General features: G+C 46.7%; 1 protein-coding gene across 1 annotated transcript; it reads right to left on the bottom strand.

The window, feature by feature from the left end:
- Positions 1 to 51: 51 nt before the first annotated feature.
- LOC126542953 (beta-galactoside alpha-2,6-sialyltransferase 2-like) lies at positions 52 to 27,212 on the bottom strand. Its single transcript, XM_050190073.3, has 6 exons — positions 26,497 to 27,212; positions 23,292 to 23,488; positions 14,983 to 15,119; positions 11,146 to 11,345; positions 7,741 to 7,915; positions 52 to 1,451 (listed from the first exon to the last, which is right to left on the bottom strand). The coding sequence occupies exons 1-6, from the start codon at positions 26,740 to 26,742 to the stop codon at positions 1,195 to 1,197; spliced, it is 1,212 nt and encodes a 403-aa protein (XP_050046030.1). The 5' UTR covers positions 26,743 to 27,212; the 3' UTR covers positions 52 to 1,194.
- Between the last annotated feature and the right edge of the window lie 78 nt (positions 27,213 to 27,290).

Below are 27,290 nucleotides of genomic sequence, written 5' to 3'. Positions count from 1 at the left end.
AAAGTTAAAACGCGCTTTCTTTTACAGTAAGGACGCTAATTACATAACACATTTGTTTCAAGTATAAAATATTTATCGTGCCTGCGATAACATAAGAATAGCCACATCAAACTTCAGCCACTAATATTTCATCCCCATTTCCTTTTTCATTCTTAGCGCGTTTCCTTTAGTGTGGTTCGAGGGCAGTATTTATTCTCTGAACGTGTGGTCAAACTTCAACAATACGCGACGGCACAGCACAAGTATGCTCGTTTGCTCTGTTTCTTTTCGTCCATCACAATTATGAGCCAACTTAGATTAACGTAAGCTGCACATGGGCACACATTGAGCACAGTGTGAAATTTCATTGGAACGTGCAAGGAAGGACACAGGTGCGACTGTATAGAAACTTGAAAGTGAATGATTCAAATTAATGACATTAGTGGCCGTAGCCAATAGCTCACCAAGGCTGTTGACTTCGCGGCACGATATGGAGCAAGACAAGGTCGACGGAGTTGCGGTAATGTATAAACATCCACCAAAGCATATAAATTAGCTACAAGTGGTCGTAACCGTACGCGTCAGGATGTTTCTTTCGCCTATGTACTACTGCAGCTCACGCATGTCCACTACAATGCCGCCATGGAGTTTAAGAAGACAAAAGCCCATATTAAAGTAATTTAGTTTTCGATTAACGCTGCCCATACTTGCTTTGGATTAAAGTATGCTCACACGCTGCATATAAAATCTGGTCCTTCCTAAAGGCATGCGCTCCATACCTTCGATAGGCTAGGCCCCATTTCAGTAACGCATATTGAACAAACGCGGTTCTTGCATCGGATGAAGAGGGGTCAGAAATGGTGTCCGGTCCTCCGGCTTCTGAGAAAACAAGCTTGCTACACTTCCTCGGTGAGTCGACACATGTTACCACTAGCGTTTGTTTTCGCTGGGGTCGTCTTCGTGCACTTGGGCAACTGTGTGTGTCCCGTCTTGTCCTCCCTCTCATTTGCGCTGTTCGCTTCTTAAGAGCCTTCGCCAGCGAACCCAAACTGTAGGCGTATATGCAGACCATCCCTGACCACAACTCACTCTAGTCGGCCTCAGCACCTCCAACAAAATAAGCGGTGGATCGCACAGACGTGGTAGATGGCACCTTCTTGCGACGGGCAGCCGGGCGAGCCTTCGCGCGTGAGTGGCACGGCAGCGCTCGTCGACTCAGCCCCCGCGTGGCTCGCCGTCGCGCGTGCTGAGCGGCAGCGTTCCCCTGGCAAACGCCTGCTCGAGGGCGTGCACCGAGGACGAGGCGAGGTGCAGCGCGAGCAGCTTCTCGGCGGCCAGCGGGTGCCAGTCCCCCAGGGTGCAGCCCAGGTCCTCGTGCACCTCGTAGTAGTGGCAGCGCTTGGTCAGCCGCATCGAGGGAACAAGCTCGTAGGCGTCCACGTGACGGCATTGTTTGAGCAGCAGGAGAAGCCCTGTATAACGCAGAATGCAGCGCTTAATATAGTTCCGCGTTCGGACCTTGACAAAATTGTCAACCTTTAGTAGCGATCACGGAGTGGTCGAACGGGGAGCGCCTCTCAATCCAACGTATCGAGAAGGGAGCTTGCCCTCGTCAGAGCTATATACCCAAGAACTCTTTGACAAATATTTGCCTAGTCGAAACGTCGGCTACGAAGACATCCGTCGTTCGACCACCTCATGTCTCCACTGTGTTGATAACCTGGCTCGCACAGATCTTCTGTAACTTTGCGCGTGTATTCGCATTTTCACATGTGAACGTGCACATCTCGGACTCCATCAGGACCTCCCATACTCTTCATAGCTGAGTCCGTGCTTCCTCTACTCAAACTATGTGAGATTTCTTAATTTCTCGTGTTACACATATATACTCTTTTTTCACGCTGCCACGTGGAACAGAGCAGCCGTAATCGGCGAAAGGTGACTGTATACCTCCTTATTTTATTGTAATTTCAGCACAATATTAGCGAGGTGAGCTGGGGCACGACGAGCACCTCTTAGTCGTGTATACCTCCCTCGCAGTTTTGACGACCAATTGATTACTCTACGCAAACAACGACTTCTAAAAAAAAATTCGAGGACACCTGAACAGTTCTTATGAGTTTTGAATGCGAAAGCATTAATGTCCAATCGACTGCCCCACAGGGGTCCTTCAAATTATGAACTCCTCACTCTCCCACATGAGATCCTACCGGTCATTATATATATACAGGTTGTCCCACATAACTTGAGCCAAACTTTTGAAAATGAAAGGCACTCCAGACGCGAGTTGAACCGAATGCACAGTGTTGGCACTGGCCTAGAGTTCCTCAGGCTATTTTTTATTTTCCCTTTAACTAACAAATTTCTATGTTTAATTAATCAACTTTTTAAGTATTGGTGGCAGACTCCAAGTGTGATACCCACTGTTGTAGAGCACCTTGAGAAACCTCTCAATAAATTGTTTCCAACATGATATATCTCACGTGGTTCCTTTTTCCGCGTTCCAAAGAAAGCCCGCGAAATAGGGAAAAATACCCAGTGACGGGGCGCTTGCGCACTGTTATTGTGTTGCTCTCAAGCGCGCGCTGGATGAACAAGGTCGGCTGCAGCGAGACTGGCCCGCGACAAGGTTGCGTGCCTGGTGTAGGTATCTGGGCATGCGGCTTTTGTCGCATGACGGTGCAACTGCATGCTGCTGGCCGAGCGTTGCCGAAGCGATTAAGCGTCTAAAGTCATGCAAAAGAAAAGGCGAAGGCAGCATTTTGATTCTGCTTGAAAGAAGGAAAGGTCGAAGCGCTGTTAAGAACGGCCCAGCTGAGGTGCAAGTTTTGCCAGCCAGTTGCGACAGCGGCGGCAACTTCTCTTGGAACGCCACCGTTACGCTCTAGCCTCGTCGCCGTTGTGACTGAATGCGATCGGTGAACCAACTATTGTTACTGAGCCGCCACCGCCGCCCTGGTCTGCCGCGAGCGGGGGAGTGCTCGCGGGAACGTAGTTCGAGGCTCCTTCCCACGCACCGTCCAAGACGCAAGACAATGGGCACCCGGCCGCGCTGCGGGGGTCAGCTCGGGGAATAAAAGGCACCTTTCCTGACACAAGCCCCGAGTTCTACGAGCTTTGTCTGACGTCGGCTCGGGACCGTGAACCTGTGCGGAAGTGTGTATGTGTAAGCCGTCCCGCAGAGAGGCGGCTTGTTTACGATGATTGGACGAACGTTTCCGTCACCTTGGGATCGAGGGGGGGGGGGGGGGGACCGAGTGTTTATAAACCGCTGTTGTGCGGATGCTCAGTACACTTTCTAAAGCAGTCATGTTAGACTGATGCACTTTCTCTAGCAGTCATGTTAGACTGATGTACTTTCTCAAGCAGTCATGTTAGACTGAGGTACTCTCTCTCTCGCAGTCATGCTAGACAGATGTAGATACTGTAAATAAACCCATATTCCTCGTTCTCGGTGAGAAGCATTCCTTCCCTTCATCAACGTCCTCAGCGTGGATAAGCTGGACGACGGCATGGGCCAGCTACCTTCTAATTCATGCCGGACTCCAATCTTGACAACGGGTTACGAGCGATGGGATTGAGCCCCCAATCCTAACAGCGCGTAGGAATGATGGAAGGCGATGACGGCTGCTACAATTTTGCCTTTGTGCACAAATGACCTTGTACTAGTTTAACATTGAACGATGATGCTACAACTTTAAACCTTAGGGCTCGAATAACAATGGATAAATCGCACGGGGATAAAACTAACTAATAGTAAAACAAAAAAAAAAGACGGCTATATTCAAGGAAGATTACGCATGTCTTCTTCAGACGATGACTCTTTTCGCACTGGCTCCGTCTGCTATCCTTCTCGCACTTACTGTCTACCAGACGTTCTTTTTTGATCTCGGACCACGCACTTGCGCATGGCTTCGTGGTCGCAGTATCGGGTGGCCGCATCTAGGTTCACACTTGTACACCGTGGCTGGCGCGTCAGTGCCTGAGAGAGTGCGCCCGCAGGCTGTTCCGGTTTACCGGATGTAGATCGTACCTTATGTACCTCGTTTGAACCAATCCCAGCGAACTGCAATATATCCAGGGGCCGAAACTTATAACGGTTCGGAATACGAACCGTTTGCTTCGCCACTTACGTCACTAGATGTGCCACTCCCTAGCCGGTGGTGGAAGAAGGGGAGGACGCGACCAATAGATGAGAGGGTGCCACCTCTGAAGTGTACGTCATTATATGACGCGCTAATCGAGGAATTGCAGAATGTTTCAGCTTGCTAAATAAATGTAAAATATAAATTAAGTATTATACGCCAAGTTCTGAAGTACAAACGTGCAGTGGCGGGCGTTTACGCAATGCAGTACGCGAGACGTAATTTACGCAAGAAGTAATTTATTAATGTCATTCTTTTTCATTCTCAGCCGACAGGCGGTATCGCTAGCGTAAATGAGTTGGCAGAGCGCAGCGCCACATGTCGTCTGCTACCAGGAGCTCGCACGATGCACGCAACAGGAACGCACTGCCAGCACTTAAGTAGCGAGCGCGACAAAACCGTGAACTGGTTCTTAGGGACAACTTTACTAGCCGACTATATAAATTTTCCTTCTTTTTTCACCCTTCGTCATCGGCTCGGACATGATTGGCTCGCCGCCGCGCTGCCGCTACCCCTACGATCTGCCCCACGGCGCGTCGCGTGATAGAAGCAATGGAACTTGAAATCGAACATTACGATATACGGGCCCTGCATTGCCTGCACGAAGTAAAATCGAAGAGTGTGGTACTGACGGTGCGCGCTGTGCCGTGAAATTGAAGAACAAAGTGTGGCACTCCCGAACTAGAGAAAGAAGGGCAGCCAAGTAAGGAGATCGCCACAATATCTTCCCGTCCTGAATGTATAGTTTTATCAGCCGAATGAAGGAAGCGTTGAACCAGCCTAGGTTGAACCCTTCTGATTGCTGAACGGCGATCTAAGAGCTATTCACGCTGGCGATAGCACTGGAAATTCGATCTCGCCATGCAAATATCTCCTTGGCATTGGCTTTGAAGCGGGGGCCACGGGAAAGCTGACCCAGCCTTTCTACCGGCCAACACAGTAATTGCGAGAGCAACTTTGTGGACAGTGTCGGCAGCAGAGATCTAGGCCATTCCGATAAATGCTTCGCTTCCGACCGACCTCTGGGAGCTGCAGGCCGGTGGCGATGAACCTCAGCGCGCAATATTCCTTCTTCTGCGTGGAATGACCACTGGTAAGCTTGCACCCGAGCCTCCTCCATTTGATAGCGTAGCCTGCAAAAGGTCTACTTAGAAAGCCGGCAAGGGAGGTGCAACTCACTATCCGTCACTTCTTCGAACGCGTATAGCACTTCCGGCCGTGGTCGACATCGAGAGAGCAACGCCAAGCAGACGACGAAGGCAATATCCTCCGATGCAACCAACGCACGCGCGCGCGACGCCCGCGTGTCTCCGGGGTCGCGCGACCGGCGCGCGCGGCTAGGGTAGCAAGCCAACAGCCAAGCCACACCAACGGAACCCAAAGCGGTCTACCCCTTCGCCGGTTCCTACGACCGGTTCGCTTTGAAGATAATTGACAGATGTGTGACGTATTCATAGATTGCGATACCATCCCGCTGCCTCTGACGATCTGTGACGTAACCAAAATTTTGGCCAATCAGGTGAGGCCAAGCGAACCGTTATAAGATTCGGCCCCAGTGCTCTTCAGGCGCCCGTATCCCTGTGTGTTCGCCACAGCAGCGCTATTTGGCTGTGACCAACGTTGAGCAGCAGATATGGCTTACTCCAATGAGGAAAGAGCGGATATGGCTTTGCCTCTAGGTACGTCTAGCGGACATAGAAGGCGCGCCGTTGAGCTATTTCAACGCTGGCATCCAGGTACGCGTCCGAGCTCAATGACAATTGTGCGTGCATATGAAACGCTGAGACACACTGGGACTTTTACGAAAAAACGACATAAATCTTCAGTCCTGGGCGAGGACGTGGAGACAGATATTCTGTCAAAGCTTTCTTCAGACCCACGTGCAAGTGTTCGTAGTGTGGGTGCTGAAGCTGGAGTGTCAAGTCTTCAGTGTGGACAGCGTTTAAGAAGAGGCAACGTCATCCGTACCACGTGCAGCTGCACCATGAGTTGGAGCCCCGCGATTTCTAAAATCGAAATGGCTTTGCAAACTGGATTATAATCAAGACGGAAGACGACCCAGGCTTTGTCAACAAAATTCTGTGGACCGATGAAGCTACCTTCTCACGTAATGCCCAAGTGAACATCCACAACGCTCACTATTGAAGCGACGAAAACCCTCACTGGGTTTTGAAGACACATCACCAATATATCAGTGGTCGGTTAATGTGTGATGCGGAATTTACGGTGGCACTATCATTGGCCTCGTGTTTTTTTATAACACGCTTAACAGGCGAAAGATACGTCAACGACATCCTTGATGGGGCGCTTGAGGATTTTCGTTGCGAAGTTCCATTGGCTAGGATCACGGATATTTGGTATCAGCATGATTGCGCTGCCGCGCACGACAGCAGCAAAGCTTACAAATGGCTGCATTCCCGCAGCAGTGGATTGGACAACATGGGCCCATTGCTTGGCCGGCACGGTCGCCAGGTTTAGCTCCCCTCGATTTCTTTCTCTGGGGCTACGTCAAGGATAAAGTATACCGGACACCAATAGCAACATCAGAAAACCTAAAAGAAAAAAATAAGACAAGTCTGCAACTCCATCCCTGATACCATGATCAAGAACGCCTTGGAAAATGTGCCTATGAGATGCCAAATGTGCATTGCAGCAGATAGTGACCTCTTCGAAGACGCATTATAATCAAAAGGCGCTTTTTGGATTGAAGGTCACTGGAAAATCATTCCGGCCGTAACGCTGCTTCCCCACCCAACCCCATTACACTCCGTCGGCAGGCTGCCAGCTCTTGCCCATTTCGAGCATCAAAAAATAAAGCTATGTTCTTGTTTTCTTTCGTCTCCTTAGACGCTTTATCGCTTCGGCACTGCTCGGCCAGCAGCACGCATTGCGCCGTCATGCGATAAAAGCCGCATGTCCAGATACCTCCACCAGACATAACGTCCTGTCACGGGCCAGTCTCTCTGCAGCCGACCTTGTTCATCCATCGCACGCTTGAGAGCAGCACAATAACAGCGCGCAATCGCCCCGTCACGTGGCATTCTTTTTTTTTTTTCATATTTCGAGGGCTTTCTTTGAAACGCGGAAAAAAGAACCACGTGAGATATATCGTGTTGGAAACAATTTATTGAGAGGTTTCCCAAGGTGCTCTACAACTTTGCGTATCGCACTTCGAGTCTGCAGCCAATACTTCAGAAGTTGATTAATTAAACGTAACTAATCGGTTAGTTAAAGGGAAAATAAAAAATAGCCTGAGGAACTCTAGGCCAGTGCCAACATTATGCATTCGGTTAAACTCGCGTCCGGAGTGCGCTTCAAATTTAAAACTTTGGCTCAAGTCAGGTGGGACAACCTGTGCACAGCTGCCGCCAAGCATCTCTTGTAGACCTGCCCTGGCGTCAGCCAGAGCAGGCGCCTCTACCTGCAAACAGTGGGCCTACATGCCACGAGCCTACCGGATTACGATCCGTGGCACTGGTTCTCACCGCTGAGCCCTATACTGACATATATTGCCGGCCTAGATTTGTGCGTATTCATGCCTTTGGGCAAATTCGAGAAATAAAAGTGACCGATAAGCGAGCCGCGCTCTCGCCGTGGGTGGACGAGGCGTTCGCACCGAGGAATCCGCTGGACGGCGGGTTCCTGAGCACGGGCCCCGGGTTCTCGTTGTCCAGGAAGTGCCAGGCTTCCCAGACCGAGTCCGGGTGCAGCAGGTAGAAAGGCTCGTCCGGAAGCACCTCGCGACGCAGCCAGTACGCCGGGAACAGGTCGAACTCGGGATGCTCCACCCACTGCGAGCGGCACCGCACTTTGCACCGGTAGCACACATATTTTATCTTGAACGAAAGGTAATTAAAGGCCAACTGCAACGAACTTATGGGCCACGTAGGCAGCCTAGTTTCAGGGAGCGTATAGCATGTGAAGCAGCCTGTGTAAATATCTTATGTTCCGCCTATAATTCATTACAAATTTATTTTTATTATTTATTTATTCATACTGTCAGCCCATGACGGGCTATTACAGGAATGGATGTAACATACATAAACAGATAAGTGCATTAGTGCGATTGAACAATGCACTAAAAAATTTTAAAAATGAAGTAGCACTGCTGATATGACACACATTAACAATATAAATACAGAGCACATTTTGACTTATTATGTCACAATATTACTACAGAACATCAGGGTGTATCAGGGTACATAAGACAATGTATTGCTTCCAAGAATGCATTAACTGATTTTATTTGAACAATTGAGTCAGGCAAAGAGTTCCACTGCTGAATTGCCCTGGGAAAAAAACTATACCTGAAGCAGTCATTGTGCACTGTGGGAGGAGGTATATACATACTGTGTCTGTGCCGTGATGTTTCCTGTGTCTTGATCTGGAAGTACTCGTCGTATCTTATTTTGACATGGTTATGAATTACTCAGAACAGGAATTTAAGCCTTTCATACTCCGTACGTTTTTGCAGAGGTGGAAGCTTTGCAAGTTTACACAATTCAGTCCGAGAGTGAAAATGGCGGTATTTATTAAATATAAACCTAGAAGTAAGGCGCTGGACCTTCTCTAGTTTTAGACAGTTACTTTGGGTGTAGGGATCCCATACTATTTTTGCGTATTCAATTATAGGCCTTAGCAAGGTTTTGTAAGCTATAATTTTAATTTCAGGGGAGGCACAGCGCAAGTTACGTCTCAGCCCCCACAATACTTTGTTAGCTTTTGCACAAAGCTCATATACATGAAGATTCCAACGCAAGTCGGGTGTAAATATAAGACCTAGGTATTTATGTTGTTTAACTCGAGCAAGCTCATGACCGTTGATACTGTATGACAAATTTAAGATATTCTTTTTTCTAGAGATGGACATAAAAACCGATTTAGTTGGGTTAAGCTGCATTTGCCACCGATCACACCAGTCCTTAATTTTCTGTAAGTTAAGCTTAAGGTCGGCCTGATCACCTGGTGACTCTATTCTCTTGTACAATATGCAGTCGTCGGCAAACATTCTTATTTGGGTAGTGATGTCATTTGGCAGATCATTTATAAAAACTAAGAATAAAAGGGGCCCTAAGACACTACCCTGGGGTACCCCAGATACCACGGGAGATAAACTAGATTGCTGATGTCCCAATTGAACATATTGTTCTCTATGTTCAAGGTAGGAAGTGAACCACCGCGCAAGGGAAGAATTTTTGAAAGTAACACTGATTTTAAGTAAAAGCTTTTTGTGGGACACCTTGTCGAAGGCCTTTGCAAAGTCTAAGAATATTATATCAGTTTGGCCGCTGGCATTAATTGTGCTGGAAAGGTCATGCACAAGCTCAATAAGCTGAGTGACGGTGGACAAACCTTTGCGAAAGCCATGTTGACCTGGAAAAAGTAATTTATGTTCATCTAAATAGGTGAGCAGATGCTTTGACACAATGTGTTCTAGCATTTTAGAACAGGCGCTCGTGAGCGATATCGGTCGGTAGTTGCTAGTGCCAGAGGTTGGGCCACCTTTATGTATGGGCACAATTTTTGCGCACTTCCAGGCAGTGGGAAACGAGCCACTGGAAATGGATGATTGAAAAATTAGTGTTGAAAACTTGGATGTCGATTCGGCATATCTATAAAGGAATTCATTGAGGATTTCGTCAGGACCGGGACTTTTCTTTATATTAACGTGAAGTAAGAGATTGAAAACGCCCTCTTCTGTAATCTTGATATTCTGAATAGGAAGTCTGCATAATCATTGATGGTAGGCAAAATACCGTCATCGATGGTAAAAACTGAGGAAAAGAAGGAGTTAAATGCCTCCGCTTGGGCCTGGCTACTTTTGTCTGTGGGCATGCTACACGACTTAGCCGTTGGATTCAAGTACCTGCAAAACTTATCTGGGGCTTCTTTGAGAAATCGTTTCAGTGTTGAGTTATAAAAGTTATCTTTAGACGTCTTCAGGTTATGCCGGAGCTTTTTACCTAAAAGATGAATGTCATGTTTCTGTTCGATACTAGGACGGAGGGTGCAAGCCTTTCGCATACGTCTAAGTTTTCTTTTTGTGTGTATTATTTCCCGAGTTACCCAGGGGTTTCTTTTTCCTACACGTTTAGAACGTTCAGGAATGAAATGTTGTATGCAAAATGTTGTCATATCATGGAAAAATTTCCATAGTTCTTCAGTAGTACCAGATGATCTGCACAACTCCAAAAATGAATAATATGACTGCTCCAGATGTTCCAGTATTGCCAGGTCATTGGCGGCTTTGAAGTTTGGAATCAGTAGTTTCTCGTTCTCGCGTATGATATTAGCACACACATCTAGTGACATCATAACCATTTTAACCAAAACAAAGTAAAATTTCGTTGTAGTTGGCCTTTAAAGAAAAACTAGAGTACTGAGTCAAGCTTTATTAGCAAAGTGCGCTTTTGCAATTGCAATACGGCCGCTTTTACTGAAAGGGGTAGGTTTCGTAATCCCGCCTCTCATCGGTGACGTTACGTCAGCGGTTTCCAATGCGATGAGTTTCGGACTCAAAGTTCAACAGAAAGAGATTTGTCCCTGATTTTCTTATGTGTAATAATCAAAAATTTTTCGCAAAATGAACAAAAATACGGTTGTGAAAGAATACTTTCACGGGCGGTTGAGATACTCTACCAGGTTGATTAGATGTTAATTGGTCATCAGTATTCCTTTTAGGCAGAGCAGGCAAATATGTAAGGAGTATTAGGGAGTATTGGGGCCGAATATCAAATCTACAACAACAGTGCGAAGTCAGTCAGTTACAGCGTGGCTAGAAACCAAGTTACCTATATACAGTTAGTTCACAACCACGCTTGCCGCTCCCGATTTGATGTTCGCGCTTATGCGTCAATAGTGGCCTTATTCTTCCAGTGCACCTGCAAAACGACAGACGGCTTCTCCTCTCGTAGGCTTTTTTCTGTGTATGTGCGGAGAAGCCTTGGGGAGCTAGGCGCGTGCAGACACCGCGCCGAGCTGAGCCCGCGCGTGATAGCGCGAGGCTACTCGGTGCACTCGCCTTGTCGAGGGGCTGACGGTCGCGCGACGGGTCCCAGGCGACCAGGGTCACGTTCCGGTACAGAGCCGAGTTGAAGAAGTCGAACTCGGGGCGCGCCAGCACTTGCGAGTTGAGCAGCCGCACCGTGGTGCGCGCCCCCACGTCGGCCTCGAAGCCCGCCGTGGGCGCGTCGTTGAAGCGCAGCACGGTCTCGTGCCCGTCTGCGGGGCAGGCGAACATGCGCGACACACGCGTGAATGAAGCGCTTGCGTGCGCACCCGAACGCCAGCTGACGCGTCTCCAAGCGTTGTCAGCACACCATCCATTGCTCTTAACTGCGTAAGCCACTCCCGGGCTCTTGCAAGAAGCAGGCATAGAAGTACACTGAGATAGCTAAAATGTAACCAGTTGTGAACACCACTGTTGCGATTAGCTTTCTTGGGATACTTAACGCACTTTCTAGTGTCTGTCTGTCTGCCTACCTATACAGCTGAACCACGATTTTGCAAATTTCTATTTCACGAAGAAATTCAAGTTCCCCAAATGTTTTCCATTGGGTATAACGTGTTCACCAATTCGAGCTTGCGAAAAAAAAAAGTTAACTGTCGCTCTCGATTCTACGAAGTCAGCCCGAAGGAAGGAGACAGGAAAACAACTAAACATTGAACTTGGAGATGAGCAGAAAAACGAAGATCGACGTTGTTATGTCGATCGAGATGGTTGCCGCAGCCTGGAGTGAAATAAAGCAGTCCATAATCATCAGTCGTTTCAAGCATGCTGGTTTCGGAATCATCCACGAAGAAGCTAGGTACCTCGACAATGCGAGCCCCGAGCAGGTAGCTGGTCGAACAGTCGGCTTCCAGTTCCTAGGAACATCTCAGCCAGCTTCACGCTATCCCGCCATGCGTGACCTCCGCCGACTACATGAGCACTTATGCCGGTGCTGACATGGACACAACAGAAAATTTAGGTGACGATGCACCTTGTGGAGCTTGTTGCCGACACACCCACCGTGGTTGCTCAGTGGCTATGGTGTTGGGCTGCTGAGCAGGAGGTCGCGGGATCGAATCCCGGCCACGGCGGCCGCCTGGCGAAATGCGAAAACACCCGTGTACTTAGATTTAGGTGCACGTTAAGGAACCCCAGGTGGTCCAAATTTCCGGGGCCCTCCACTGCGGCGTGCCTCATAATCAAGAAGTGCTTTTGGCGCGTAAAACCCGATAATTTAATTTCCTTGTTGCCGACGCAGAACAAATGTCAGGATATCACCACACGGGCGCAAACGTTTACCGTGTGCCGACAGGTCATGGACGCCGTCGACCTCCCCGGGCGATTTTCTGGATCTCAGGAAGGAAGGGAACAAGCTCTCATCGCTCTCGCGAGCTACGAGAACTGCGTGACATCCTTACTGAAAAACCGTAGGCAAGCCAAAAAGTAGATGGTCACTTTAGCATATAGAGGATGAGTGCGAAAGCCTGCGCGCTCACGAGACATTCATTAAATTACGTTGTTATTCGAATGCGTTGTTACTTTCTATTACTTGTGTTTTCTTTAGATGCTTTTCTCATTACTTGTTCTCTTCTTCGGTCGCCTGGATATCACCACTGGTTATGCGTGGTTAAGACACGTTATAACAGTCGTGGCAAGTCTATGAAGACCATTAAGACACATACGCAGATTCACTGAATGATTTTTTTAACACTTTCATCGACGAGGGTGTACTCGCGGACAGCTGTGGACGACTTTCCGTGGCTCTGAAGTGAAAGTTACGGAGGCAAAGCGCACACAAGTGAGAGCGCTTCTGAAAAGATCCTCGAATTTTAATCCACGGTAGTTTAGGCTTGGGATGGGAAAACATAAACACCTTATTAGCAACAGTTAAATAAGACAGAACACACCACTGAGTGTAAAAAGTTCGCTTAATTTGCGTCTTTTACCTTCCGTGTCTGGGCAAACGCGAAACCGTCGCACCCGGAAGCACTGTCAAACGCTGTCGGACTACTTGGCGCGGTTGCACATGGGTAGCACATAGCCACGTGGGCCTGCACATATGGCGCCTTCTACTTTCTTGTAGTGCAGGCAGAACGAGAGGGTGACGGAAAGGCAAATGAGACAAACACACAGCGCTAACTTTCAACAACAAATTTATTTCTAGTTCTTGCGGGCGTACTTATACTCCGCAAAACGTCATAAGACACGTGTCCATTGCTCGGCAAGGAGCAAAACCGGGAAAACCACATGCAGACACTTTTGTGGCCACACTGGTTATTTAGAAGGGTGTCGGTTCGACGCGAACCGAGATAATCGAGCTCTTTTTTTATTATTATTGATATAGAAATACTGGTGCATGCGCTTGAATTTTGGTGCCGTAATGCACGACGGTCCATTTTTCGACCCACGAGCCATCTAAGGCTTTCGCCCTAATAACCGCCTTTTTCGCTAGAAATAATTTATTCGTTTAGTCGCTTAATCTTGATGTTCTAGTATTTTTCGATTTTACGAAATTCCCTATTTTATAAAGGTTTGACCATTTTCCAACGACTTTGCAAAATTGGGGTTCAGCTGTAGTACAGTGTAGTATAATTCGCAATACTATGTCCGGGTACCGATAAGCACAGTCAACCAGCGTTAGCAAGTGTCTATCTGTGTCTCCGTCCGTTTTCCCGCCAACTTGGATCGCTGCATACAGTGCGTGGTTTAATGGATGGAGCATCTGCAGGTTGCTGTGCTGACGGAGCCGGGTTCAAAACGGCGCTGTCAAAACCAACCGCCGGACCAGCTTGGGTCACTGGGTATGTGACGCTGTTCATTGAGAAAAAAATTCATCTAAAGTTTTCCCGGTGCTAGGCGGAATCGAAACCGCGTCATATACATTCAGGCAATCTTGTCTGGACATTGTTCGACTGCATTGCACGTCTCATACATGAAGCGTTTCGGTGGAAGGCGATTAGCCAGCGGCCTTCGTCCAGCCGGACGAAGGCCTCTCCCAGAGGGCTCCAATTGCCTTTACCCTTGCGCCAGCTGACACCATCCCATACTTGCATGTCTCCTGATTTCATCACACCGCTTAGTCCTCGACTGCGCTTCCCTTGGCGCCCGCTTTCAACTCTGATGGGCCACCGTTCATCGCTTGCTATCTGATCCACATAACCGTCTTCCTAACCGTCTTCCTAACCGTCTTCCATAACCGTCATCCATAACCGTCGTCCATAACCGTCTTCCATTTGTCATTTCTCATTCCTTCGCTCGTTGCCAGGTCCTCAATTTCTCAAGCTTCATCGACAGCATCCAAGATTCTGCCCAGTAAGCTGCTGGCCATGACTTGGTAATGCCTGCCATATGCGCTCAGCAATCCATTTTGTAAATTTCTTTCCCATTATCCGGGTCCCCTGTGGCTATGTGGCCTAGAAAAACGTACTCTTGCACAGATCTTAGAGACTGATTGTCAATCAAGGATTCTAGTTCTCTTGCCAGGCTGTTAAACGTTACCTTTATCTTCTGTACCTTAATCTTCGAACCTATTATTAGACTGTCGGCAAAGATCCTCACTCTTTTGTTTCAAGTGATCTCCAGCATTGCTGAACTGGACAATATCACCTGCAAACCACAGGTTGCGGAACAAAATATTGTGAAACAAAACATCGACTACACTCCTGGCGACGCTAAAGCATGACTCACCCTAAGTAACACGACGGTTTAACCAGGGCTATCCCAGTCCCGATATTTAACTGATTTTGGGGGTTTAACATCCTAAGGCAACCAATGTTAAGGCGACCCATGGGTTACGAAAGATATTGTAGTCAACAGCAGGGCGTCATAGCCATACAAGGGCCCTGTGGTATGAAGGTTCATCCTCACCAATCTCCGGTCCAAGCTTGGAGCCGAGCATAGATCCCGCGCTGGAGACCAGAGCGCAGGAGTTGAACTGATTCGCGTAGAAGTCCGTAGGAGGGAAGTACTGGCTGTAACCCATCCGCTTAAACGGCTCCGTGTCCCTGTCAGGTACAAGGAAACGGTGAATGAGTGAAAACACGACCACAAGAAGGTCACTGCACTTGATCGCGTAAGAGCAAAGAAACTGCAACCGCGGTCTGAAAGCTTTTCGTTCGTATCGGTTTTGCATTGACCGGCCGCTTTCTGTAAATATACTAAACTCATAATTGCGATTGGTCATTGCTTTTTCATGCAAAATTGCAAGATGATATATTGCAAATTGATTTATGAAAAAATACCCAGATCATATATGTTCTTTCTTTTTGTGCTGTTTTTGTCATGGGCATGGTCAGACGGTAATCCGCTCCCTTGAACCTGAATGAAAAGGTGGGTTTATTTCCGCACAGTAATAACGCACGGCTAGAACTGTCTAATGAGCATCTGTTACGAATAGTACATCAATTTGGCTGATGGTGCCAAAACACCGATACCCAAGTGTTTATCTGCAAGAGGTAAGCAACATATATGGGCTCACTGAGTTCAAAAGAGGGCGCACTCCTGTGACGTGCGTATGAGCTAGGCGAGAGGCGTGGGCCCTCGTATAATACACCGGCTTTCTGTAGCAGGGACGCGAGATGACACGTGCGTTGATTCATTTGAACGATTAGCGCCGCTCAGGTTCGGTTGCTCCCGGCGAAGGCAATGTGAACACGATGCGAGCCGCACATAGTGTGTTTAGTAGGAGCAAAAAAAAAAAGGAAGGAAAATGCCGTCTTGCGTTGGCGCCTCCGTGGACGTCACGTGGGAGCAGTAGATGCGGGCGTGGTCTCATTAGTGCTTTAACTTACGGAAAACTCTGTCGCATAATACAGTAGGCACCAAAGCGCATTAACAAGTTGCAGAGGCGGCGTGTGTTACAACATGGGCTATTCTACAGGAGGCTATGATTACAACGTGCGCATTTGTCAGACTGGGATGACTTCACTCTTTGTATATGGAAACATCGCTCCACCTATCTCGCTGCAGCCCACGTACACTAATTTCTCGTTAGGAAAAAAAATCGCTTTCTTCTAAATATCACTTTACTCGAAGCGTTTCGTGGTCCCAACAACAACGCGTGCACTTTAAACAGGATTATTCGAAGTGCGCATGTTCGAAGTGCACTCCGCATAGTAGAAGTGCAAAATCCGACGACGACGGTTCGTTGCAGCAGATGGAGCATACACACGTGATGGCCCTTCGTGCTTTTTCGTACAAACCTGGAGATCCAGAGAGCTTTGTGAAAGTCACTCTGCCCAGTGTCGGCTACTCCGTGAGACCAAATGGCAGCTGCTTAAGAGTATTTGTTTCAATAAATGTTTCACACGAAATTTTTTTTTTTTTTTTTTTTTGGGGGGGGGGGGGGGTGGTTCACTAGGAAGTCAGCGCAAGGCATGTCACTAGAGTCAGTCTAAGCCAATTTCGTATATCTCAAATGCCTGAAAACATGCTTGAATTATCCGCGGTGTACAGGTTTTGCTGATCGCGACAGGTAGCACCACATAGTATTTCTCAATGGTTCTAACAACGGGATTTCGGAGTCTCCCGTACGCATGCGGCCATGAGCGTGGCAAGGTACACGATATATTTTCGACAAACTTGAACAGCCCTTAAAGTAGTACGAAAAAAAAAAGAAAATGAGAAAAAGGAAAACTTTCAGCGCTCACCGGGAATTCACGAGGCGTGTATGCACTCTTATGGTATCTTCGACTGGTCGCGAGTATGCCCCGAAGCAGAGTCGGGTAGAACGGTCGTTTCCCGAGCTCAAAGGTAGGGGACAAGCGCGCAAGCCGAATGTGCGACTCGCTCTCGGAGGAGGAAATGGCTGATGCGAAACCACGTGACTACTGCCAACGTCCGATGTTTCGCCTATCCAAAGCTCCCGGCGCTGCCCAAAAAACCGGAGGACGTGCCGGCTGGACGAACGTTCGTCGAGACGCCAGCATGCAGTGGCCTAGGTTGCCAAGGTTACGGTGGGCCGTCGCCAACAGCAGCGACGCGGCGCTGCGATGACGTTTCAATCTCGATGACTGCTCCAACGACAGGGCTCGGAGCGCCTCAGAGCGCTCCAAGATAGAGGAGAGCAATCGAGAAGAACCAGCCGAACGCAGGGCGCGCACCCTCTTTCAGCCAGTCGAAGACAACGCCGCTCGCGAGAGCGCTCCAGAGTGCTCAGAAACGACCAGCCGAAGATAGCATTAGGCAAAAGTACGTCCTTTGGGGTGTATATCTGCCACACAACGATAATCGTCATCTGCCTTGCTTGCGTTTCCTTTCTTGAAAACGACGCGCCCGCTACTTTCCTGTTGGGAATGCTATGTCATGCTGATAACGCGCATGCCGTTCGTTACTGCGAAGCACCGGGCTCGCCGCGTTAAAGAACGGAAATGCGGACAAGACAGATGACGATTATCGTTGTGTGGCAAAAGGTTTAATTTTGCTTAAGAGTGGGGAAGGAGGTATACCAAACTGCTTACGGTCTCGTCTGCCTACCTCAGGCATCGGAGACGTCTTTCCGAACGAGACGGAACTGTTACTGACGTGATACTGAAGTGGTGAGAAGGTTTGAAGTATTATGTAAGCAATAAGGAAAAAAATAACGAAGCGACAGCAGTTGCAAAGTTAACATACAGATTTTTATCAAACAAGAAAGGTCGTAGTTTGCGTCCGTTTATTTCTTCTACATTTGCACGTATGTTCGTTTTCGCGTGTTTCCGTTTGTACTACCGTAGATCACGAGCATGTATTCGCAACTGCTAAATTCCAAGTATCGCAAGTGCGGCGGCAAAAGGGGCGTCAATAGCTTTCCCGCGTAAGGTGTACAAACAATGCCTAACTGATCGCAAACGCATTCGCTGTAGCTTAAAGGAGGCATCGTATAAGCGCTTTCCAAGCATAGAGCAAGGCCGCTTCCAAGGTCGCCTAATTTACGCGCGGCTCAGAACCATTGTTTGGCGGCCCGTCTCGCCACTGAGGATTTTCCCTTCAAGCGAAAGTCTCTGCCAATGCACCCTTAATTCACACACCCGGTGCCTCAGCCTTGGGCGGCGCTTCAGTATAAGTTCCGTCTCGTCCATCTCCATCTCCAGGCTTGGAGTGGCGCCTGACACTGGCAAAAACACCGAGAGCAAGTGAGGCTGTACTAATCCAGGTACAACCAAATTAGGAAGACCCACTATGCTTCAACAAGACACTCCCTCACCAGAACAGGAATTGGCCTACCTGGTGCAGTATTCGGCCGCTCCCCCGCCCCCCCCCCCCCAAATGACTCCCTCAATTGCCCAATGGCCCTCAGTCCCCAGCAGCTGCGGAACACCTGACCAAGGCGGCGGTCAGACCTGTAACGCAGCAGAGGGTGTTAAGAATCTCTGGACCTAGACAGGCCGCCAATGCAAACTGACCCTTGCAACGTTTAACACCCGAACCTTCTCGAGTGAAGCTAGCCTAGCAGGACTCTTTGAGGAACTATCAGGCATTGTTTGCGATATCATTGGCCTTAGTGAGGTTAGAAGAACTGCTGAGGCTTATACAGCGCTGACAAATGGCCACGTCCTCTGCCATGGAGGACTACCAGATAAGAAGCAGTTCGGAGTAGGATTCGTAACCCATAAGGACATAGCGGGCAACAATGACGAATTCTACAGCATTATTGAGAGGGTAGCTGTAGTCGTAATCAAACTTAATAAGAGGTATAGATTAAAGATAGTACAAGCTTACGCTCCAACATCCAGTCACGAGGATGAGAAAGTAGATCAGTTTTATGAAGATGTTGAATTAGCGATGAGAAAAGTCCAAACTCAGTACTGTAGTAATGGGCGAGTTCAATGCAAAAGTGGGGGAAAATAAGGCTGGTGAACAAGCAATTGGCAACAACGGCGTTGATTCTAGAAGCACTAGAGGACAGATGGTAAAATTCGCGGAAAGAAATAAGCTGCGAACAATAAACACCTTCTTCAGGAAGCGTAGCAACAAAAGGTGGACCTGGAAAAGCCCTAATGGTGAAACAAGAAATGAAATTGATTTCATGCTTTCTGCCGATCCCAGCATAGTAAAGGAGCTAGAGGTGTTAGGTAGGGTAAAGGTGCAGTCATCATAGGTTAGTGAGTGCTAGAATTCACCTCAGTTTGAAAAGATAACGAGTAAAATTGATCAGGAAGAAACAGGCCAACCTAGACGCAGTAAGGGTAAAAGCAGATCAATTCAGGTTGGCACTTGCAAACAAATGAGCAGCCTTAGAACAGAGAGATGAAGATTACATAGAGGCAATGATTAAAATCGTAACTAGGCTGGCTTCCGAAGCAGCAATTGAAGTGGGAGGTAAGGCACCAAGGCAACCAGTAGGTAAGCTCTCCCAAGTAACAAAGGACATAATAAGTCAACGACAAAGAGTGAAACCGTCCAACTCAAGAGACCAGATAGAATTCGCGGAACTGTGAAAACTAATCAACAAGGAGAAAATAAAGGATATGCGAAATTATAAGGTGAGAAAGAGTGAGGAGGCACTAAAAATGGACGCAGCCTGTAAACAGTGAGAAGGAAACTAGGCATCGGACAAACCAAGATGTATGCACTGAAAGATAGGCAGGGTAATATCATGAGCAATCTCGAAGACATAGTAAAAGCAGCAGAAGAATTCTACACTGACCTGTACAGTACCCACAGAAGCCACGCTACTTCCATTCTAAGTAGTAATGAACAGGATACACAGGCTCCTTCTATAGCTAGCGATGAAGTTAGAAGGGCCTTGCAAGGCACGAAACGGGGAAAAGCGGCAGGTGAAGATGGACCACCAGTCGATTTAATCAAAGATGGCGGAGCCATAATACTTGAAAAACTAGCGGCCCTTTATACGAACTGTCTATCGACTTCAAATGTCCCAGAGAACTGGAAGAATGCCAGCATTATACTAATACACAAAAAGGGAAACGTTAAAGAATTGAAAAATTATAGGCCCATTAGCTTACTTCCAATATTATATAGAATATTCACTAAGTTAATCTCCAATAGCATAAGGGCAACACTGGACTTAAGTCAACCAAGGGAACAAGCAAGTTTCAGGAAGGGATACTCTACAATGGATCCCATCCATGTCATCAATCAGGTAATCGAGAAATATGCAGTGTGCAATCAGCCTCTCTATGTGGCATTCACAGATTACGAAAAGGGATTTGATTCAGTAGAGATACCAGCAGTCATAGAGGCATTGCGTAATCAAGGAGTACGAGGACGCTTAGGTAAATATATTGGAAAGTATCTACAGAGATTCCACGGCTACCTTAATTCACCCCAAGAAAAGTAGTAAGATACCTATAAAGAAAGGGGTCAGACAAGGAGACACAATCTCTCCAACGCTAATCACTGCGTGCTTGAAGGAGTATTCAATCTACTAAAGTGGGAAGGCTTAGGAGCAAGGATCAACGGCTAATATCTGAGGAACCTTGGACTTGCCGGTGACATTGTTCTATTCAGCAACACTGCAGACGAGTTACAACAAATGATTGACGACCTTAACAGAGAGAGTGTAAGAGGTGGGCTGAAGATTAATATGCAAAAGACAAAGACAATGTTAAATATCCTGGCAAGGGAACAAGAATTCAGTTCAGAGTCAGCCTCTAGAGTCTGTGAAGGAGTACGTTTACCTAGGTCAATTACTCACAGGGGACCCTGATCATGAGAAGGAAACTTACTGAAGAATAAAAACGGGTTCAAGATCATTCGGCAGACATATCAAATGCTGACTGGAAGCTTACCATTATCATTAAAAAGAAAGGTATACAATCAATGCATTCTGCCGGTGCTGACAATGGGGCAGACACTTGGAGGCTGACAAAGAAGCTCAACAACAAGAGAGCAAACGGGGATAGCCGTATTCTAATTGCCATTAAGAGAAAGAAATGGAGCTGGGCAGGTTATGTAATGCGTAGGCTAGATGACCGGTGGACCATAAGAAATTCACAGGCGCTAGCTGGAATCGGTTGGCGCAGGACAGGGCCGGGTAATTGGAGATCGCAGGGAGAAGCCTTCGTCCTGCAGTGGACATAAAAGATTATTATTATTATTATTATTATTATTATTATTATTATTATTATTATTATTATTATTATTATTATTATTATTATTATTATTATTATTATTATTATTATTATTATTATTATTATGTTGGTGGTGGTGGTGAAACGTTTCACGAGCTCCCACGCTGGTTTAATGCGCAAACCGCGTTACCATGGCTCTTTTTGAGCCTCTCCGCCTTTAGCGAAATACCACTTACAATGGAGTGCATTTTCTCTACGGATGACTTCATTACAACGAGCATTTACTCACAGAGTGCGCTGTATATCAAGACGGCTTTCTCCTGAGCTGGTTGGTGCAGGGTCACTTCATTAAGCCTCGTATATAAATCCAACAGTGTGTACATGCTGTTACGATCACATCAGTTTATTTTATGAGATGTGAACGATGGTTGCGAGATGCCTACAGGGGGGTGTCGCGGAGATCACGGTTCAGTCGAACACCCTGCTCTTCTGTTATGGACAATCTACAATAGTGTGGCAATATACAGATCGTATTATGTGCGGACTCGCCTCCTCTGACCTTTATATACGGTGGCATAATAAGATATACACCTGATCGAGTTGTTATCTTTGATCATACCTATTTTTGCAGTGCTGCCGAACAATACATGTTCGCACCATAAAAATTTGCATCTCCGAAGTACGTTTATAAATAGCGCTTGTTTTACCATTGGCGCCCTTTGGTTTCGGTAGACGTTCGTGCTTGTATTACTTGTTTATTTCATAACGATGAGTAAAACGAGGCCAAGGTGAAGGCGGGAGCCAACGTTTCGACAAGTGGACTTGTCTTTTTCAAAAAACGACAAGTCCACTTGTCGAAACGTTGGCTGTCGCTTTCACCTTGTTCTCGTTTTGCTCATCATCTTGAATTTCCATCTCCCGCCTTGCCCCTGCTTTCCCTCATTTATTTCATATTTCATATACATAACCCCCCTCCCCTTAGCAATGTCCTTTGTGACTTTAAGGGTTTTATAAATGACGACGACGATGATGAACTGGAGAGACAGAAGCTCTGTCTTCCATCACCAACATCATGGAGAGATGGAAGCCGAAAGCACACAGCGTGTAACATGACGTACACGCCCCAGACCAGACCGGTCGGCGTTTATTGTCACGGCGCACATGCGGCACGCCCACGCGTCGACAACTCCACCTGCCAAAGCGCCATTCAGACAGCGTGAGGCATCCTTCCCGTGTTCAGTTTCTTCTCACAAGTATGAAACAAGTTGTCCTTGTGTAAAAATACCGCAAACAACGCAAAGCACGAATGCGATCAGCGTGTTGTGGCTCACATGGCACGTCGCGCACCATGCTTACATCATCGAGAGAAATCAGCGCGTCGGATCGCGAAGGCTGCTTTAGGTGACGCATACGTCAATGTGCGCGCGAGCCCTATTTAATATGACCGCTTTCCGCAGTTTACCTCCTAATGAACCGACCAACAGACGTTACTTCCAGCAGCCATCAGTGGTGCAAAATTATGAAATTTTACGCGCCAATATATACAGGGTGTTTCAGCGAACACTTTTAAAAAATCTTTAAAAGTTGCCTGTGGCAGATATCACAATTCTAGTTCCCGAACTTTGCGGAGAAATTCATTGGCGTTCCAGTCAATTTGTTAATAAAACGTCGTTTTATGCACTGAAACACACAAGTAACTGGAACGCCAGCGCATTTCTCCGTAAAGTTCGGGAATTTATACCTAGAAACTGGTGTCGTCCTGAGAATTCGTTCCAAGTGGATCCGCCTTGCGAAGTCTACTCCTAAAATTTGTAAATTGCAATATGGATCATAAGATAATTAGCTAGAAAGTTAATTAGTAAATTCTTGTTAATTATCGATTTCGCATTTCAATTTTTTATGCAAGTAGTGTCCACCGCCTCGAGTAGACCGGCTCATGAGCTGGAATTTAGCTATCTGCCACAGGCAACCTATAAAAAATTTTGAAAGTGTTCGCTGAAACACCCCGCATATATCTATATATATATATATATATATATATATATATATATATATATATATATATATATATATATATATATATATACACTTCCTTCCTTAGCAGTTGCTTTGAAAACGAGTTCTTTCGGCCGATGCGGCGATAGACACTGATGCTGCCAGTACCTGGTCAGCATGCCCATGCGCAGAGCCCTGGCCCTGGCCAGCAGCTGGTCGGCGGGCGCGAAGCGGGCCGGCTTGCGCCTGCTGGGCCGCAGCCCGTAGCGGTCCGACGCCGGCCGGCCCCCGGCGCCCACGGGACGCACGCTGTCCCACTGGGCGCGGCGCAGCTGGCGCTCCAGCTGCACCCGGTACGCCTCCACCTGCATCGAGACGGAAGCGATGAACGCTGCGTCGCGTCGGGACGCTTTTCGACGATCCCTCGGTGCTCCCGCCAAATGGGCAGTGACGAACGCAGCTAGCGGGACTCCGTACTGAGGGTCTCTGATAATCTCATGAGAGGGTGCGGTGGCTGAGGTGTTGACACACCTGTACCTCCCAGACAAACGGTTTCTAACTTGGGTCCACATTGCAAAAATAAACTCAACTTGCTGCCCTCAACTCGCATTTTTTCTCATTAATGTTGCATGATAAGCAATCTTTCTCGTAAAACCTTTTTAAAGTAAGAAAAAAATCTTGCGAAGAGCGCTTGTCATTTCGAAAATCGCTGAGTGTCTTGCAGCACGTGCGTGCTGGTACGTTGCTTCTTTCCCCTGCTACGACGTTAAATCTTAGATCGTTGAATAGATCGTCAGAAATCTGGCTGCAATAAAAGAAAAGGACTTTCTTTGGGCGCAAATTAAACGTTATCCTGCCTCTGAAGCGATGCGGTCAAAATTCAAGGAAGCCAGAAATAGGGCAAATGCGATTATTCGTCGTGCCAAGCGAATGCATTTATGGAATTAATTTAAATCCGCTCGAACAGACACCAGAAAAACGTGGTCATTAATAAATAACCTTACAGGGGCTAACAAGCACCGCAATCGCGAATGTAATTTCACTTCTTTCGGTACCGATGACCGTACTCTTGCGAATGATTTTAATACTTTATCCTCTCGAGTGTCGGGTAATGCATCACCGCTTCCATCGTCGTGTACTTTGCATAACAGTACATTGGAGTCCGCGCCTTTGCCTTTGGTAGCCGAAGACGAACTTAGGTCATTTATCTTTAGCCTAAAGTGTAACAAATCACCAGGTATCAATGGAATTTATGTAAATGACCTGCGAGCCATCTTTGGTATCATCAAGGATGTGTTTCTGTCGCTTTTTAACAACATCATTTCCAGTGGTACAGTTCCATTAAATATGTAAACTGCTGTAGTAATTCCACTTTATAAGGGAGGAGCACATAATAGCACAGAAATCTATCACCCAATTTCTGTGTTGCCTTGCTTATCTCAAGTATTGGAAAAACATTTATTACTGACAATGACAAGTTTCTTGGATAAACACGGAATTTTATCCTCTTCCCACTATGGTTTCATTCCTGGAAAAGGTACCCAATCGCTTCTTTAAAATCTTTCTGACGGGTTGAACTTGTCTTTCGAACGTAATCAGATCGTATGTGCCGTCCTCCTTGACGTCAGCAAAGCTTTCGATAGCGTGAGTCATGGTATTCTGTTAACCAAGCTTTCAATATTAGGATTTCGTGGCACATTTCTGACACTCCTGGAAAACTTTCTGCATCACAGGCGCCAGCAGGTTTCACTAGGGCATGCTAAGAGCGATTTCTTTGTAATAAAATCTGGTGTCTCCCAGGGGTCTATACTCAGTCCACTGTTATATAATATTTAGGTGAATGACCTTGCTGATGTGGTGCCTGTTGCATTGTATCAGTATGCAGATGATACCGTCATTATAGCTCAATCAACAAACTTTATGCATGCCATTACTTCCTTACAAGCAATGGCGACTAAGGCTATGGACTGGTTTTCTGCTAACTTAATCAATATTAATACATCGAAGACAAAACTTATTTCTTTTCACAATCCTCTGAAAAAACTAGACATTGATTACCCGTTCGTGCTACACAATTCAAAGTGTTCCCTATGTATGTGTAAACCTTTAGATTATGTGACTTCTGTAATATAGCTCGGTTTGTACTTAGACAGTGATCTTTCCTGGAGCTCCAACTTAGATTATGTACGCAAACGAATTCGTGCGGTATCTTGTGTGCTATACAGTTTGAGATATTATATGCCCCTCTCTGTTCGAAAAGTTGTACATGCGTTGTGTTATAGTATATTAAGGTACGGCATAAGTTTATGGTCATTGCGCAATTCGTTGGCAAACTAGGGTCAACTCTATTCTCCCTTCTATTCTAAAGAACATCAGCTATGATTTAAATCTTAATGACAAAAGTGACGTTTTCAAAATCGTATTTATACCGGACTTTAATCGACTACTGCTGGAAACTGTTGAGCTAAAGCATTTCTGGGAAAGTAATTTCAAGGTCAGGTACGTTCCCGCACGTTGTTTGCGGCCTAAGAATCTTTACCTCGTACCCAGGCGTTGTACAGGATACGGCAAGAGAATACGAGACTACTATGTTAATATTCCTGTATGTTTTAACAAATCGTCTCAAACCGTCTTGCGCGCTCAAACCAAATACAAGTTAAAAAAAGGCACTCACGCAAATTGACAACTAGTCGCCTCAGGGAACTACTCGTTTCTTTTTTTGTGAAAAGTATGTCAAATGAATAACTGTTTGGTTACGCTGCCTGCCAGGCACTGCCGCTCAAGCCCTACGTGGCTTTGGCAGGCCTGATATGTACGCTGCTTTCTTAGTAACTTTGTGGAATAAATTATTATTATTATTATTATTATTATTATTATTATTATTATTATTATTATTATTATTATTACTATTATTATTATTATTATTATTATACCTGTGCGTCGCTAAAACGAGGCGCTCATGCGGCCTTTTCTAAGATTTGCCCTCACTTTCTGTTTGCGTGTTTCGTGAGCAAACAACAATGTCAAAATTTATATCAAAATGAAATGAAACGACCAACACATAACTACTAAAAAAGGCCATAGTAACAGCCACAAGCAGCAACGCGACAAGAGCATAAACGAAGTCGTGATCAGTTGCCGCAATTTCTCCACAGGACTAAATCTGCCTGTAAAAAACTCTCCCGCTGAGTCGCTCGCTCTATACATTCACTATCACTCATATGTTCGCTCTTTCACTCACTAACCACTTTCGATGAAGACAAGGAACTAAACTGCCATCTGAGCGATAAAAATAAATAAAGAAGAAAAAAAGAGAAGGAGGAATTATATATTGGCGTGATGTTCCTGTAATAAAAACACGTCAAACAAGAACCTTGGCGAAAAGCTTGTCCTTAGGCAATGGAGCCATTCTATGAGGCTGTAGCACACCACCACCCATCGAAGCGTTGCTGTATCCTCTGGACAAGTGCGACCGCCTTCGTGGTGCCGCCGCTCGCACTCCGGTGTTGCGCGGAGTAGCCCACCTCCAATACTGGCTCCACAGCAGCATACTGTACGCTAAAACTCCCAGCAGTGTCACGCAAACGAATGCCCACACCGTCACAGCAAGCAACCTCATATCACAGTTTGTGCATAAATTGCTTGCGAGACGAGTAGAGATGCAAAATAGAACAATCACTCCTGAAAGGCCTCCGTGCGACGGACTTTTTTCGTCGCATCTTCACGATTTCCGGTTCAGCGTAATCTTGATCGCAACCAAGGCGCGTTGGATCTTTCGTGCAGCGGATGATGACGGCATGCTGGAGTGTCGAAGCGCAAAAACTCTTTCAGCGGCCCGGCGGCATGACCTCTGATTCTGAGTTCAAAATTCTTTCTTCATATCCTCGCACCTGGGATCCCATTTTCGTGCCATCCGTGGATCAATGTTTGCACACTGGCGACAAAAGAGCACAACTTCGTAATTAGATCCATGGTGTTAATTATTCAGCTCACGTCCAGAGTACTAAACGCATTATAAAAGCGCGATCACGTTGAATTCGGCTCGACGCTTCTCTCCACGCTGCAATGCCGCGATGCTCAATGCAAAACGAAACAAAACTGCTCCAGCCAAGCCATATATGAAGACATACACGAAGCCAAAAATAGCCCTTAATAATTAATTGCAAT

This window comes from Dermacentor andersoni, chromosome 2 (assembly GCF_023375885.2).
Source record: "Dermacentor andersoni chromosome 2, qqDerAnde1_hic_scaffold, whole genome shotgun sequence".
NCBI classification, from domain to species: Eukaryota; Metazoa; Arthropoda; class Arachnida; order Ixodida; family Ixodidae; genus Dermacentor; species Dermacentor andersoni.
This window is presented reverse-complemented; position numbering and strand designations above follow the sequence as displayed.